This window comes from Physeter macrocephalus, unplaced genomic scaffold (genome assembly GCF_002837175.3).
Source record: "Physeter macrocephalus isolate SW-GA unplaced genomic scaffold, ASM283717v5 random_10, whole genome shotgun sequence".
NCBI lineage: Eukaryota > Metazoa > Chordata > Mammalia > Artiodactyla > Physeteridae > Physeter > Physeter macrocephalus.
Window position 1 is genome coordinate 911 of NW_021145296.1, and position 12483 is coordinate 13393.

At 57.7% G+C, this 12483-nt stretch overlaps 1 protein-coding gene across 1 annotated transcript in view; it reads right to left on the bottom strand.

Moving 5' to 3' along the window:
- Positions 1-241: 241 nt before the first annotated feature.
- DNM1 (dynamin 1) overlaps positions 242-12483 on the bottom strand; it is a gene marked incomplete at its 3' end in the record, with an annotated part of 21364 nt that continues 9122 nt past the window's right edge. The window contains exons 2-10 of the mRNA XM_028483189.1: positions 6583-6656; positions 6209-6358; positions 5633-5836; positions 5250-5348; positions 4986-5146; positions 3819-3961; positions 3551-3686; positions 3291-3358; positions 242-380 (exon numbers count right to left, since the gene is read on the bottom strand). Coding sequence (XP_028338990.1) covers positions 242-380; positions 3291-3358; positions 3551-3686; positions 3819-3961; positions 4986-5146; positions 5250-5348; positions 5633-5836; positions 6209-6358; positions 6583-6656 — 1174 coding nt within the window. The remainder of the gene's footprint in view (positions 381-3290; positions 3359-3550; positions 3687-3818; positions 3962-4985; positions 5147-5249; positions 5349-5632; positions 5837-6208; positions 6359-6582; positions 6657-12483) is intronic.

Here is a 12483-nt window from a genome sequence, read left to right on the forward strand (position 1 = left end):
TAGAGCAAAGTCTTCTGCCAGAGGTGGGGGCCTGTAGGAATCATGAGTACAGTAGACCCAGGGTTAGAAGCCGGCATGAGACCTTGGGGCCAGGAATCACCTGGGCCGGCCTGGGCGTCTGGGTCCACCTGGGTGGCTGAGAGGCTGACGGGCTTGCTCAGCAGTTGGTTCTTGCCCACGGGTGGCCCTGGCCATGAGGAAGGGGTGGCCAAGCCCAGCCCCTCCCGGGCGGCCATCATACCTTTTCGCTACACTTTCTGATGGTGGCCGTGAGCTCACTGACTACCATATCCACACACTTGATACTGGGCTCTTTAAGCTTCTGCACCTGCTTTTTCACTGTGGCTTCAAAAGCGAGGTCAGGTGTGAAGAGGCCTGTCCTGCACCCGGGGAGGAGGAGGGGAACAGGAGGAGGAGCAGCCGGGGGTGGGCGGGCGAGGAGAAGGAGGGGAGTGAAAGCCAAGCAGGGCCAGGGTCCGGGGTGGAGGATGGCACGGACACGAGGGAAGAGAGAGAGAGACACCGACACAGAGAAAGAGAGACAGAAGAGAAGACAATGTGAGCGTGGGACCTGGCCCTCCTGCCGCCACCTGGATTGGCACCTCCCAGGTGCTGCCAAGCAACCCCCAGGGCTCTGAGGGCGTGGGAGGGGTCTGAGGGACCAAGCCCCTGCCCCATCCAAGGGCACTTACTGAGTTCATATTCTCTCCCCAGGGCTTGCCTCCCTCCTCTCCCCCACTCTTCAGCTACACCGAGCCTGCCCTCTCTCTCTTTTCCTATGCCGTCTTTGTCCTTTTCCTATGCCGTCCTGCTGAGGAGCTGACCCAGGCCAGGACCCCACTCACCCACATTCTGTTCAATTCTAGGTTTCCCAGAACCTCCTGTATTCGCTTCATCCCGACTCCAAAGCCCAGCACCATTCCCTATTCTCCACCAAGATTGTTGCATTCAGCTGCCCAGGCTGTGCACTGCACAATTCCAGGGGGCTCCATTTCCTTAGACCACGGGGCAGATGATGCCTCCTGGAGTTGCTGTGTAGCTGCCTGATCGCCATTCTCCAGCTCCCTGCTCTACTCCTGCCCTTCCCTTTCTCCTCAAGGGGCATCCTTTGCCTCTCCTCCTAAGGAGTCTGGAGGAGCTCAGCTTGGAAAGACAGAGAGAGAGAAGAGGAAAGACAGAAAGAGTGGAGATGGTGATAGAGAGGGGCCAGGGCAGCAGTGGGGAGGGGAGAGGAAGGGAGTCTGGGGGTGGAATCAAACGAGCACTGGACTTGGAGTCCAAAGCCTTGGCTCCAAGTAACAGCTCTGCCACCTCCTAGCTCATAGGACCTCGGGCAAGTCACTTGATCTCCCGAGCCTCAGTTTTCCTGCTGTGAAATGGGTGCCATCCTCCCTGCCCTGCCGTGCCCTCCTTGAGTGGTTCTGTGAGGCTCAAATGACATAGCAGAGGGGGCTCTGTCCCTGGAAGGCTGGATGTGGATGGGAGGGACGGGGAAGGTCCTGAGTGAGGGTCCTGAGTGAGGATGGCGTGAGATGGGGAAGATGAAGGGCAGTGGGGAGTCAGGGTACCTGCTTGACCTGGGTCCTCTGAATCCCTCTGGCTGTCCAGGCCCCTAGGGCAGCACCCAAGAAGGTCCTGTACTTCATCTGTCTCCAGGGAAAAGACTTCCCCAAGACCCCTCCCTGCAGCCCCCAAAGATGACCCCACCTCTGCGAGCAGGGAGGGGGCTCAGGGTCCCCTCTTCTCGCTGAGCTGGGGGAGCTCTTGGTGGGCTCTCAGGGAAAATTACCACCATCATGCCTGTCTTTCCAATGTCTAATCCCTTGGTTCCCCTGGTCTGGGGGCCGGGGCTGGGTGAGGCTCCCTCAGAGAGACCCCCTCTCCTGGACTGTGGTGGCCTGCCTCCCCCACCCCGCTGAGGTCTGTACATGCTACCAGGAGGCACCGGGGGAGGTGGGGAAGGAGCGCCTGGCAGCAGAGCAGGGCTGGGCAGAGGCAGGGGCTGGCCGGGCAGCTGGTTACCTTCTTGGTGCACTGTCTAACGGTGCTGATTAGCTCCGAGATAACCATGTCCACACACTTGAGACACGGTTCTCGGATCTTCTTCACCTGCTTTTTCACAATGGTCTCAAAGGCCATGTCTGGGGTAAAGAGCCCCGTTCTGAACGCCCGGAGCGGAAGAAGGGCACGGTGTCACAGACCCGCTCCTGCCAGGAGCACCAGGCCAGGGCCCCGCCCCGCCCCCCTGAGCTCTGCCCTCGGGGTCCTCCCACTACCCCTCTCTGGACTTCAGTGTCCCCATCTGTAAAATGGGCAGGAGGGATTCTGATGAAGGCCTTTCAGTCGAAGCTCTTTAGGGCAAGACAAGGTCTGCTTATAACTGTTGCATTTGTCCTGCTTTGTCTTCAGATTCTGCTCATACAAAATGTTCTATGGCTAGAAATGGTTTGAAAACTGTCAAACTGGCTTTTCTCTAAGAGCCTTTCTGGGAATAAAGCATTTTATTTTAAGACTAGGAAAGAGATTTTTTTTTTCTTTTCTGTGCCTTAGCCAATGCAGTCTGTAAATTCCATGCCAAATCTTGGAATTGAACCTGCATGAAAGCAGTGACATTTTAATCTTGTTCACTGCCTGGCACATAGCAGTGCTTAAAATTTTCTTGTTGAATGGACAGTGTAGATCTGGGTCCCTGGAGCAGGGCTAAGCTTTTTAAGGAACAGTCTATTTTCCAGTCTTTGTCCCGGCTCCACAGGCCTTGGGGTTGGCTAGGAGGAGGGAGGTGGGGTGGAATGGGGCCAACTTCGGGCTAATGGGACTGTGGGAGGGTCTGGAGGGTTGAGAGGCCTCATCCCATCATAAAACGTTCACAGACTAACACCTGATGCTCCACCCCAGGCCCTACCCGGCGGTTTGGGCAGCTTTGTGCTGGATAGCACTGGGGGGAGCTGTCCTACCCGGGGATGGGCAGGGGGCCCAAGCCCGAAGGGTGCTTCCCCAGCCACCTGTGTCTCGGGCTCTACCCCACTGGTCTAGCCTCCGGGTTGCTCCCAGGGACAAGCAAAGGAGGGTAGCAGGCTGCAGGTAGGGGGGTGGACTGGGTCTCCCATCCACCTCCCCTATCCAGAGCCTGTCCAAGCCGGGAGCCAGAAAGTTGGGGTTGAAGAGACTGGGGACCAGGTAGGGCTCTTGGTCCTTCCTGAGGGAGGCTCACTCCATCACTCCCTCCGTCTCTGCGCTCGACCCCTCCTGCCTTCTAGGGTTCAGCTCCCCTCCCCGGTCCCAGTACGTGCCTAATGCCATGTATATTCTTGATGGCATAGCTGATCTCCCTTCGGAGTTCCTTCTCGTCAAACTCCATCTGTGCAGGAGACAAAGAGATGGCTGGTCAGGGCCTGTTCTGCTACCTGGGAGGTCAAACAGGGTCCACCTCACTCCCAGAGCTGGGCATCAGGGCCTCTAGTGGGCTCAGCACACGTACGCCTGAGAGAGTCTTAGGTAGGTGGGTGGGAGGGTAGTCCCGAGCCCTCCTGCCCCTGGGGGGTCTGCCTACCTTGACCAGCTCAAAGGGGAAGCGCTCATGGAAGATCCGGTTGATGCGGGCTCCCCCCGACAGTTCATAGGTGTCGATCTGGTCCCCTGAGCCCTCGATGCGCTTCTCAAAGTCTACAGCAAATTGCTGGACCATCCTGGGAGAGAGTGGTATGACCTGAGGGGGCAGCAGCAACCCAGGGCAGGGAGCCCTGGGAGAGCCCTGTGCTGAGGGGCTGGGGGGAGGGGCAGTCCCACGATGGGGAGTCAGGAGTTGGGGAGGGCCTCACTGCAGCAGAGCCTTGGTCTTGCGCGCTGGGTCATCAGGGCGGAAGTTCTTGTACTCCTCCACCTCCTTCTCAATGGACAGCAGCTGGCTCTGGAGCTTGTTCCGCAGGCCCGGCAGTGTGTCCCGGATGTGGTTTGTCAGTTGCTGGCGGTGGGGGCGAGGAAAGGGTTAAGGCCATGGTCACAGACCCAGAAGGCCCACAGGACCAGGCAGGGGCCAGGATGTCTGGGGCCCATGGGGACGTGGTGAGGTGCAGAGCCACAGCCCTGCCCACTGCTGTCCTGCCCACCAGAATGAAAGCTGCCTGAGGGCAGGGACTGGCACACCGTAAGAGCTCACAGAGGTGTATTAATTGAATTAATGAGTCAATAACTCCATTTTCAGGAGAAGCCAGAAATCTAGATTTTTATCTGAAATTACCTGATTTTGACTAATTTAATAGTTTTAGACAACACAAGAGCCAGATGAAATGAATCAGGGGCAGTGATGGCTGGAAGACTGCTCCCTTGTGCCCTTTGGGTTTAAGGCCTCCCTTAAGGTAATTCTCAAGTTCTGAGGCTCACTCTGCTTAGGTCCCCACACACAGTATCTCCCAGAACTGCAGAATGACCCTAAGAAACAGGTCTCACCACCATTATCACCATATTACAGATGCAGAAATAGAGGCTCACAGAGCTGGAGAGTCTTGGTGGGTGAGTGACAAAGCTGAGACTGGAACCCAGGTATGTGGCCTCCAGAGACCCCAGTTTTGTCCCATGCCACACTGCCTTCCTACTGTCAACACACATACACACACACACCCCTCAGTAATTCTGGAAGCCCCATTCCAGATGGAGAAACATCCTAGGGAAGCCCTTGGGATCACCCCCTCCGCAGATCAGCCTCTCCCCATTTCAGAAGGAACAAAGGTTTTTAGCCAACCATACTCCTCCAGTCCCAGCCCCCAAGCCCAAGCCCTTGTCAATGCCACCCTCCGCACAAGGTCTTGGACTGCTCTCCATTCTGGGGCTTTCCCAGGGCTCCCCTTCCTGGCCCCAGACAGGGAACGGTCAGCAAAGCTCTGGTGCTACCTCACTGTGGGACAGTGGGCAACCCTCACAAAATACGCTTAAATGATTCTGTTCTCATGCTGGTTTCCCCAAGGCCTCATCCTGGCCTGAGCCCCTACCTGGTTAAGGACCTTCTGCAGGTAGGGCGTGCCCATGCGGTCAGCCAAGTGGCGGTAGGAAGGGTGGGAGAGGAAGAACTTGCGTTCAGCAGCCAAGGCAGCCGTGATATCTTTCTTACCATCGATGTCCTTCTGGCTCCGGTTCACCACTCCAATGTAGCCTGTGGATGGGGTGGGGGTCAGGGGCAACCAGCCTTGCGGGGGGTGGGGGGGCGGTGTTACGAGGAGGGGCAGTGGGGTGGGTCAGGTGTGTGGCCTGCCGACCTCTGCGCAGCGGGAGCAACTTGTTCTCCAGAACATCGCGGGCATCTGTGCCCTCGTCCATCAGGTCCAGCTTAGTGATGACCCCGATGGTGCGCTGACCTGGGGGTGGCAGGAGAGGGTTGTCTACATCTGCACTTGCCCTCACACAGGCGACACCAGGCACTCCCAGTCCGACCCACTCCCCCGTCTCCCAGCGCACTCCCTCCCTTACCCACTGCCTGCCTCTGCTCTCCCCGCCTCATTCATTCTCCACAGTAGCCAAAATGATTTTTAAAGGCATAAATCTGATCTCACCCCTATTCGCTTAGACCCTCCAGTGGCTCCCCCTTACGCTGTGAACAGACCCCCAGGGCCTTGCGCATCGGCCACCTGTGAAAACCTACCCTGGGGGTCCACCTCCTTGGCCACCTTGAGGGCATCAGAGTTGGCCAGGTCGGAGTTGGCTGGGGACACGGCCAAGATGAGGCAATTCTCCTTGGTGACGAACTGCATAAGCATGTCCCGGATCTGGAACTCGATGTCGGGAGGTTGGTCCCCCACTGGGACCTTGGTCATTCCGGGCAGGTCCACTAAGGTCAGGTTCAGCACTGGACAGGGCGGCGAGAAGGCGGGCTCAAGGCGAGGGGCGTGGCCGGGGGCGGGCGGATTAAGGAACAGGGCCGGGCTTAGAGAGGATCTGTTTGGGAGCGTGGCCGTAGGTGGGTGGGGTTAGGGAAACGCGAGGGGCTAAACGGAGGCCCGTTAGAGGCGTGGCCAGGGGTGGGCGGAGCCGTGGCAGTGTGGGACTAGGGGTAGGATGCGCAGAGGAGGAGTCGCTGTGGGGGCGGAGTCTGCAGGAGGAGTGAAGTCCTTGATGAGGTGCCAGCTAAGGGGCGGGGCCAAGAAGATGGTTCCCAAGGGGCGGGGCTCAGAGACGGAGCCAAGAGGCTGGGGGCGGGGCCAGGGCCAGGTCTCCTCACCGTGCGGCGAGTAGACGCGGAGGTTGATGGGCACCGGAGAGATGCCCTTGTTAGTTCCAGTCACCCGGTCGGTCTCAGCCTCAATCTCCAGGCGCACCTCCTCGAAGTCGGTGAATTTCTTCCCCTTGCAGTGCAGGAACTCGGCATATTCTGCCCCAGAAGGAGGGGGGCAAGGGGGAGTAAGCATCATAATAGCCGGCACCCACCTGGGTCCCATCTTCCGCTGGGAAAAGACCCCCCCACCCACCACACACACACACAAAACGTTGCCTTCTTCTCCCTCCCCCCACGCAAAGCCACCTCTCTGTTAACGCATTTTTATCCCCGCTGTTCGTTCGGATGGGGAATGAGGCCCAAAGAGGGGAAGCCCATACCTGTGGTAGCATTGACCAGCTGCAGGACCAGGGGGCGTCGGGTGACAATGCCAGATCCTCGGGGCAGGAAGTCCCTGCAGTGAGTTGGGGGTGAGAAGAGCGGCAAGGTCTGAGGAGGCTCCCTCTGTCCCAGGGGCACTTGTCCTGCCACTGGGAGCCCCAAAGCTTGCCCAAAGTTCCCTGTCACACCTTAGCCTAAGGGCTTCACTATGGGGAGAGGGCAGCTGAGAAAGGTGTAACAGATCACCCCCAAATCCTCTGGGTCACAGAATTTGTGCTTCTGAACTGACCCCCAGACCTCTCTCAGGTCTGCCTTGTGTTAATTCTGAGCCAACAGGAAGTCCCTGCCCCAACCCAGCCACTGCCATTCAACTCAGGAGAAACTGAGGCATGGGGTGCCCCACCCCACGTGCCCAAGCGTCCAGTGGCCACAGAGTGGATGCCAAGGAAACGGAGTTGCACCTCCCCCGCTTCCGCTGTGGGGAAAGGCAGCATCTCACTTCCCCTTCCCTGGGCCCTATCTGGCTGGGGTTGAGGAGGAGGGGGATGGGGGGAAGGAGGAGGCAAGGAAAAGAACTCATGCTCCTTAAGTACCTACTGCATGCCAGGCTCTTCGTGGGCAATATCTCCTGGACTCCACACGATAGCCTCATGAGGAAGACACTGTTATTATCCCCATTTTACAGACGAGGAAACTGAGGCTCAGAGACATTCAGGTTGCCCAGCCAGTATCTACCAGACCCTGGGCACAGATCTGTTTGACTCTCTGGTGAAAGCTTTCTGCCCTTCAACTCCCTGAAGACCCAGCTCCCTTTGAAGGACTGGACTGAGGCGTCCCAAAGTCACCTTATGCCCCTAGACCTGATGTCTATTCCTCAGACATCTGTTGTGTCACCGTCAACCTCAGCAGTCCTTTCAGCTAACTCTTGAGGGTGCCACTTCTCTCTGCCCTGTCAGCTCTTCTCATCTCCCCACCCACCCACCCACGGCCCCACCCAGGCCAGCACAAGAAGGAGGGTGGAGGCCTCTCCAGGGATCAGGCTGTTGGGATCACAGTTATGGGATTCCCAGGACTCAGGAAAGCGGGGAGCAGGCCAGAGCCTGAGGGACCACAGAGATCTGGCCAGTCACCTCATTCATGGAGAGGCACATGGAGGCCCAGGGAGGGGAAAGGATACACTCAAGATCCTATAAGGGGGACTTCCCTGGTGGCGCAGTGGTTAAGAATCCGCCTGCCAAGGCAGGGGACACGGGTCCGAGCCCTGGTCCGGGAAGATCTCACATGCCACGGAGCCACTAAGCCCGTGTGCCACAACTGCTGAGCCTGTGCTCTAGAGCCCGCGAGCCACAACTACTGAGCCCGTGGGCCACAACTACTGAAGCCCGTGCTCCACAACAAGAGAAGCCACTGCAATGAGAAGCCCGCACGCCGCAACGAAGAGTAGCCCCCACTCGCTGCAGCTAGAGAAAGCCCGCGTGCAGCAACGAGGACCCAACACAGCCAAAAATAAATAAATAAATAAATAAATTTTTTAAAAAAAGAAGATCCTATAGGGCTGGGACACAGCCAGATCATAAACATGGGTCCCCTGCCCCCAGCCCAGAGCCTGACCCGGACTCAGAAAGCAGGTTGGGGGCCCTGGGGAGGCCTCTTCCATCCCCTGTTCTCACCTTGCCCCATCTCTGGGGAGAGCAGAGGCTAATGGGGAGGGGTCAGCCACCGTATAGGGAAGGGGAATGATAAATCCTGCATTTATCCATCATTTCTAGGTGCCAGGCAAATGCTTTTCATTTGTGCAAGACTGTGAGCTTCAGAAGGGTGGGCTTGCACCTTTCCGTCTGTCGCTGTATCCCATGGCTCAGCACAAGGCTTAGCACACAAGACATCCTTAATAAATGGGCACTGAATGCCCAAGTCCTCAAAAAGTGCTCTCATATGGAAATGATCATTTTACAGATGAGGCAACTGAGGCTCAGAAAGGTGAAGTGACTTGGACAAGTTCACCCAACGAGGAATGGCTAGAGCTGGGATTCAATCCTGGTGCTGTTGGACTCTGGAGCCCGCGAACTTTCCCATCAAACTCTGCTGTCCCCGAAACCTGAGGAGCCAGACTTGGCTTTTTATGTAATTCAATTAAATTCAGTCTAGAACATATTTGGGAGCAGCTGCTCTGTGCCAGGCTCTGTGCTGGGCCCTGGGGATGGGAGGAGATGAGTCAGAGAGTTCCCACCCCGAAGAGCTCACAGCATGGTGGGAGAGACAGAAGTAAACAGATAATGCAATGCAGTGTGACATGTGCTGGAATGGAGGTGCACCAGGCAGCACAGAGAGGGAGGTGATTAACTGGCGGGGAGGCGAGCAGGGTGGGAGCTTCCTGTCTCTGTCTCTCCCATCCTTTATTCGCTGATGCCTTTGCAGGGGTGACCCCCTAGTACTTGGGATCCCTCAGGGCTGTGGAGGTAGGACATCTGTTCTCACAGAGGCTGGGGTGGGCCTGGGGCCCTGGGGTCTACCTTCTTCCCCACCAGCTCCTCACCCAGCAGTACCATGGCAACAGTAGTTGCCATGGAAACTGCAGGAGGGGCTGGAAAGGATGGGACTCCCCACAGAGAGCCCCCTCCCCATGCAGAAACATGAACCTTCCCTGGAGCTCTTCCCTGAGAGCACCCCTCCACCCCCCACACAGATGGGCCCACTTGGCCCTGGCAGGCCTGAGGGGCGGAGGTCCCTGAGGTGCCCCATAGAGGGTGTGGGGAGCCCAGAGCCCAGCTGGAGGGGTGGTCAAGGGTCTGCGCCAGCCTGCTCCGAGTTGCTGCCTCCCAGGCCTACTTAAAGGACAAGCAGCTTATGGGAAGCTGAGATTAGAGCACAGGGCCATGTGTGGGAGCAGAGCATCTCCTCAGACCAGGATCTCCCAGGGCCGGGGTGGGGATGGGGTGCCCAGGTGGGGAGGGGCCCCATCTTGGCCCTGGCCCAGGTTCTCAAAGGGAGGCCCTCACACAGTCTGTGTCAGAGTTCCCCCAGCAGCCTGTTCAAATGCACATTCCTCAGACAGGCTGGGTTAGAATCTCAGAGGGCAGGGGAGGGGAGGAGGGAATCTGGATTTTAAACACGATCCCCATATGATTTTCATGTTCCTGTCAAGTTTAAGGATCACTGGCTCAGTGATGAGGAGCCAGTGCCAGGCAGAGGCCCTGGGTTCGAATCCTGCCTTGGCCATTCCCCAGCCTGGTGCCCCCGGGGCAAGTTGCTTCACGCCCTGGGCCTCAGGGTCCTCAGCTGTAAACCGCATGATCTAAAACGGGCATCACATACTACCACACACAGCTGCGGGAGGATCCTTGGAGTCCTTTCACTGAAAGAGCTTAGCCCATGCCTGGTACATACTAGGTGCTCAGCAGCTGGAGGGGCCTGTCAAGGAGGTCCTCCTGTCCTCGGTCTCTTCCCTCGGAGGCTCCCCAAATTTCAGCAAGGAATCCAAGATCCTGAAGAGCCCTCTGCCTCACCTCCTTCGGGCACTGAATTGGATCTTCGGATTTTGACCACAGAATGTTGGGTGGAAACGATGGAGGTGCAGTTTTCAGAGAACATCTCACTCCCCTGTCATTGTCCAGAGGGTGGAACAGAGGCCCACAGAAGGGCAGGGAGCTGTGAGGCCACACAGCAATGGGAGAGGTAGGAGAGGTGGCCGAGATGGGACCAGGACCGGGAGGCCGGCTCTCCAGCCCCACATGCCTGGACAGGCAGGGACAAGCACCGGCTGGTTGCCACGTCCAGACTGAGCGCCTTGCTCCCTGTTGGATTCCCACGCTGGGCACAGGCTGGGCTACAGCAGGGGCTCCGGCAACACCGGGAGGAGCGAGCACGGCTGAGCGGCTCCACAGCTCCTGCCTTTCAACCGGAAAGACTGCCCCACGCCCTCTGTTGAAGTGTACCTTGGTGCCTCCCCACTGGGGATTCGGGCCTGATCTGGCCTCCAGCCAGAGCCCCCCCCCGCACCTCCCACCCAGCTCCTGGTTAGCCTCAGGGAGGACAGAACAGGTGCCCAGAGAAAAGTGTGCCGGGCCCACCAGCCTCAGTGACGTGTGGGAGGGGTGGATGGTGGCAGGCCAGCCCCTCCCACTCATCCTGGACAGATGGTCGTTTCCCGGGGAGGCCTTGCCTTGCCATCTGCAGAAGTACCTTCAAACCTGAAGCACAGGGAGGATGAAATAAACACGTCTCACGACCTCCAGGCACCACATACTCCCTGTCTGAATTGGCACTGTCACCCCAGAGGGGCCTGGAGAAATTACACCAGAGGGCCGAAGTGACCCCACCCCTACTCTGGTATCGCTCTGGAACCCTGGTTTCCAGGTCCTGCTGAATGTAAACAACAGCAGAAAGTAGCATGCTTGGTCTGGCATGCACCCAGCGGCAGTCATCCTTATAAGTCTCTTGTTTCCTGGGCTCTGATGTCAGACAGGCCAGGCGTTGGATGTCAGAGCTGCCACTTAGGAGCTGTGTGGCTATGGACAAATGACCAAGCCTCTCTGAGCCTCAGTTTCCTTATCAGTAAAATGGGTTTCTGTGAGGCTTATATAAATTAATGCCTGAATAAATGGTAACAATGATTATAAATATAACTTGTTGAGCAATCTGAGAACACAGGCTGGGCTCCCACAACCATGTCACCAATTGATGCAGCAGGGAGGGAGTTGGAAGGTGGGTCTCCTGGGGGCTGGCCGGAAGAGTGGGAGGAGGCCAGGATATTTCCTGCCAAACCTTGCCTTGGAAGTGGAAGGCAAGGGGGCCAGGCAGGCTGTGAGATGCCCTCTGAAGCAGGGATCCAGGGTGGAGGTGAGGGAGTAGATGGGCCAAGAAACACAGTGGGGAGGAGGTGAGGCCAGGCAACAAGTCCCTCTCTGTTCCTGCTGCCCCAGGAGGCCCCAGTCCGGCCCACGTCATTGCACAGCCCATGAATTTCCAGCTGAGGTTTGAACATTTTAGGGCAGCCCTGGCCTTAGCTTCCCCTGATATTCTGATGTCCTGAGAGCAGGGGCTGGGTTGGTCCTGTTTACCACCGTATTTCCAGCACCCAGCTCGGAGCCTGGCACTGAGCGGGCACTCGGGACACCCCTGTCGACCGAAAGAATGATTTGATGAAGCTCCTACAGTTTTCCCACCATCGCCCTCATTGCACAGATGTGGAAACTGAGGCATAAAAAGGGGAAGAGTGTTGCCCCAGTTCACAGTGCCACTTGGCGACAGGGGAGGACTGGTGCCCAGGGCTCTGGACTCCAAGCCCGGTGCTCTCTCCACAACATCCATTTTCTCTATTAAAGAAAATCTGTGGAGCTTCCCTGGTGGCGCAGGGGTTAAGAATCCGCCTGCCAATGCAGGGGACACGGGTTCGAGCCCTGGTCCGGGAAGATCCCACATGCCGCGGAGCAACTAAGCCCGTGCGCCACAACTACTGAGCCTGCGCTCATGAGAAGCCCACGCACCCCAACGAAGAGTAACCCGCGCTCCCCACAACTAGGGAAAGCCCGCACGCAGCAACGAAGATCCGACGGCCTAGAGCCCGTGCTCCGCAACAAGAGAAGCCACCGCAACGAGAAGCCCGCGCACCACAACGAAGAGTAGCCCCCGCTCGCCGTAACTAGAGAAAGCCCACGTGCAGCAACAAAGACCCAACGCGGCCAAAATAAATAAATTTTTTTTAATGTTAAAAATAAGTAAATTAATTAATTAAAAAAAAAAGAAAGAGGCTTCCCTGGTGGCACAGTGGTTGAGAGTCCGCCTGCCGATGCAGGGGACGCGGGTTCGTGCCCCGGTCCGGGAAGATCCCACATGCCGCGGAGCGGCTGGGCCCGTGAGCCATGGCCGCTGAGCCTGCGCGTCCGGAGCCTGTGCTCCGC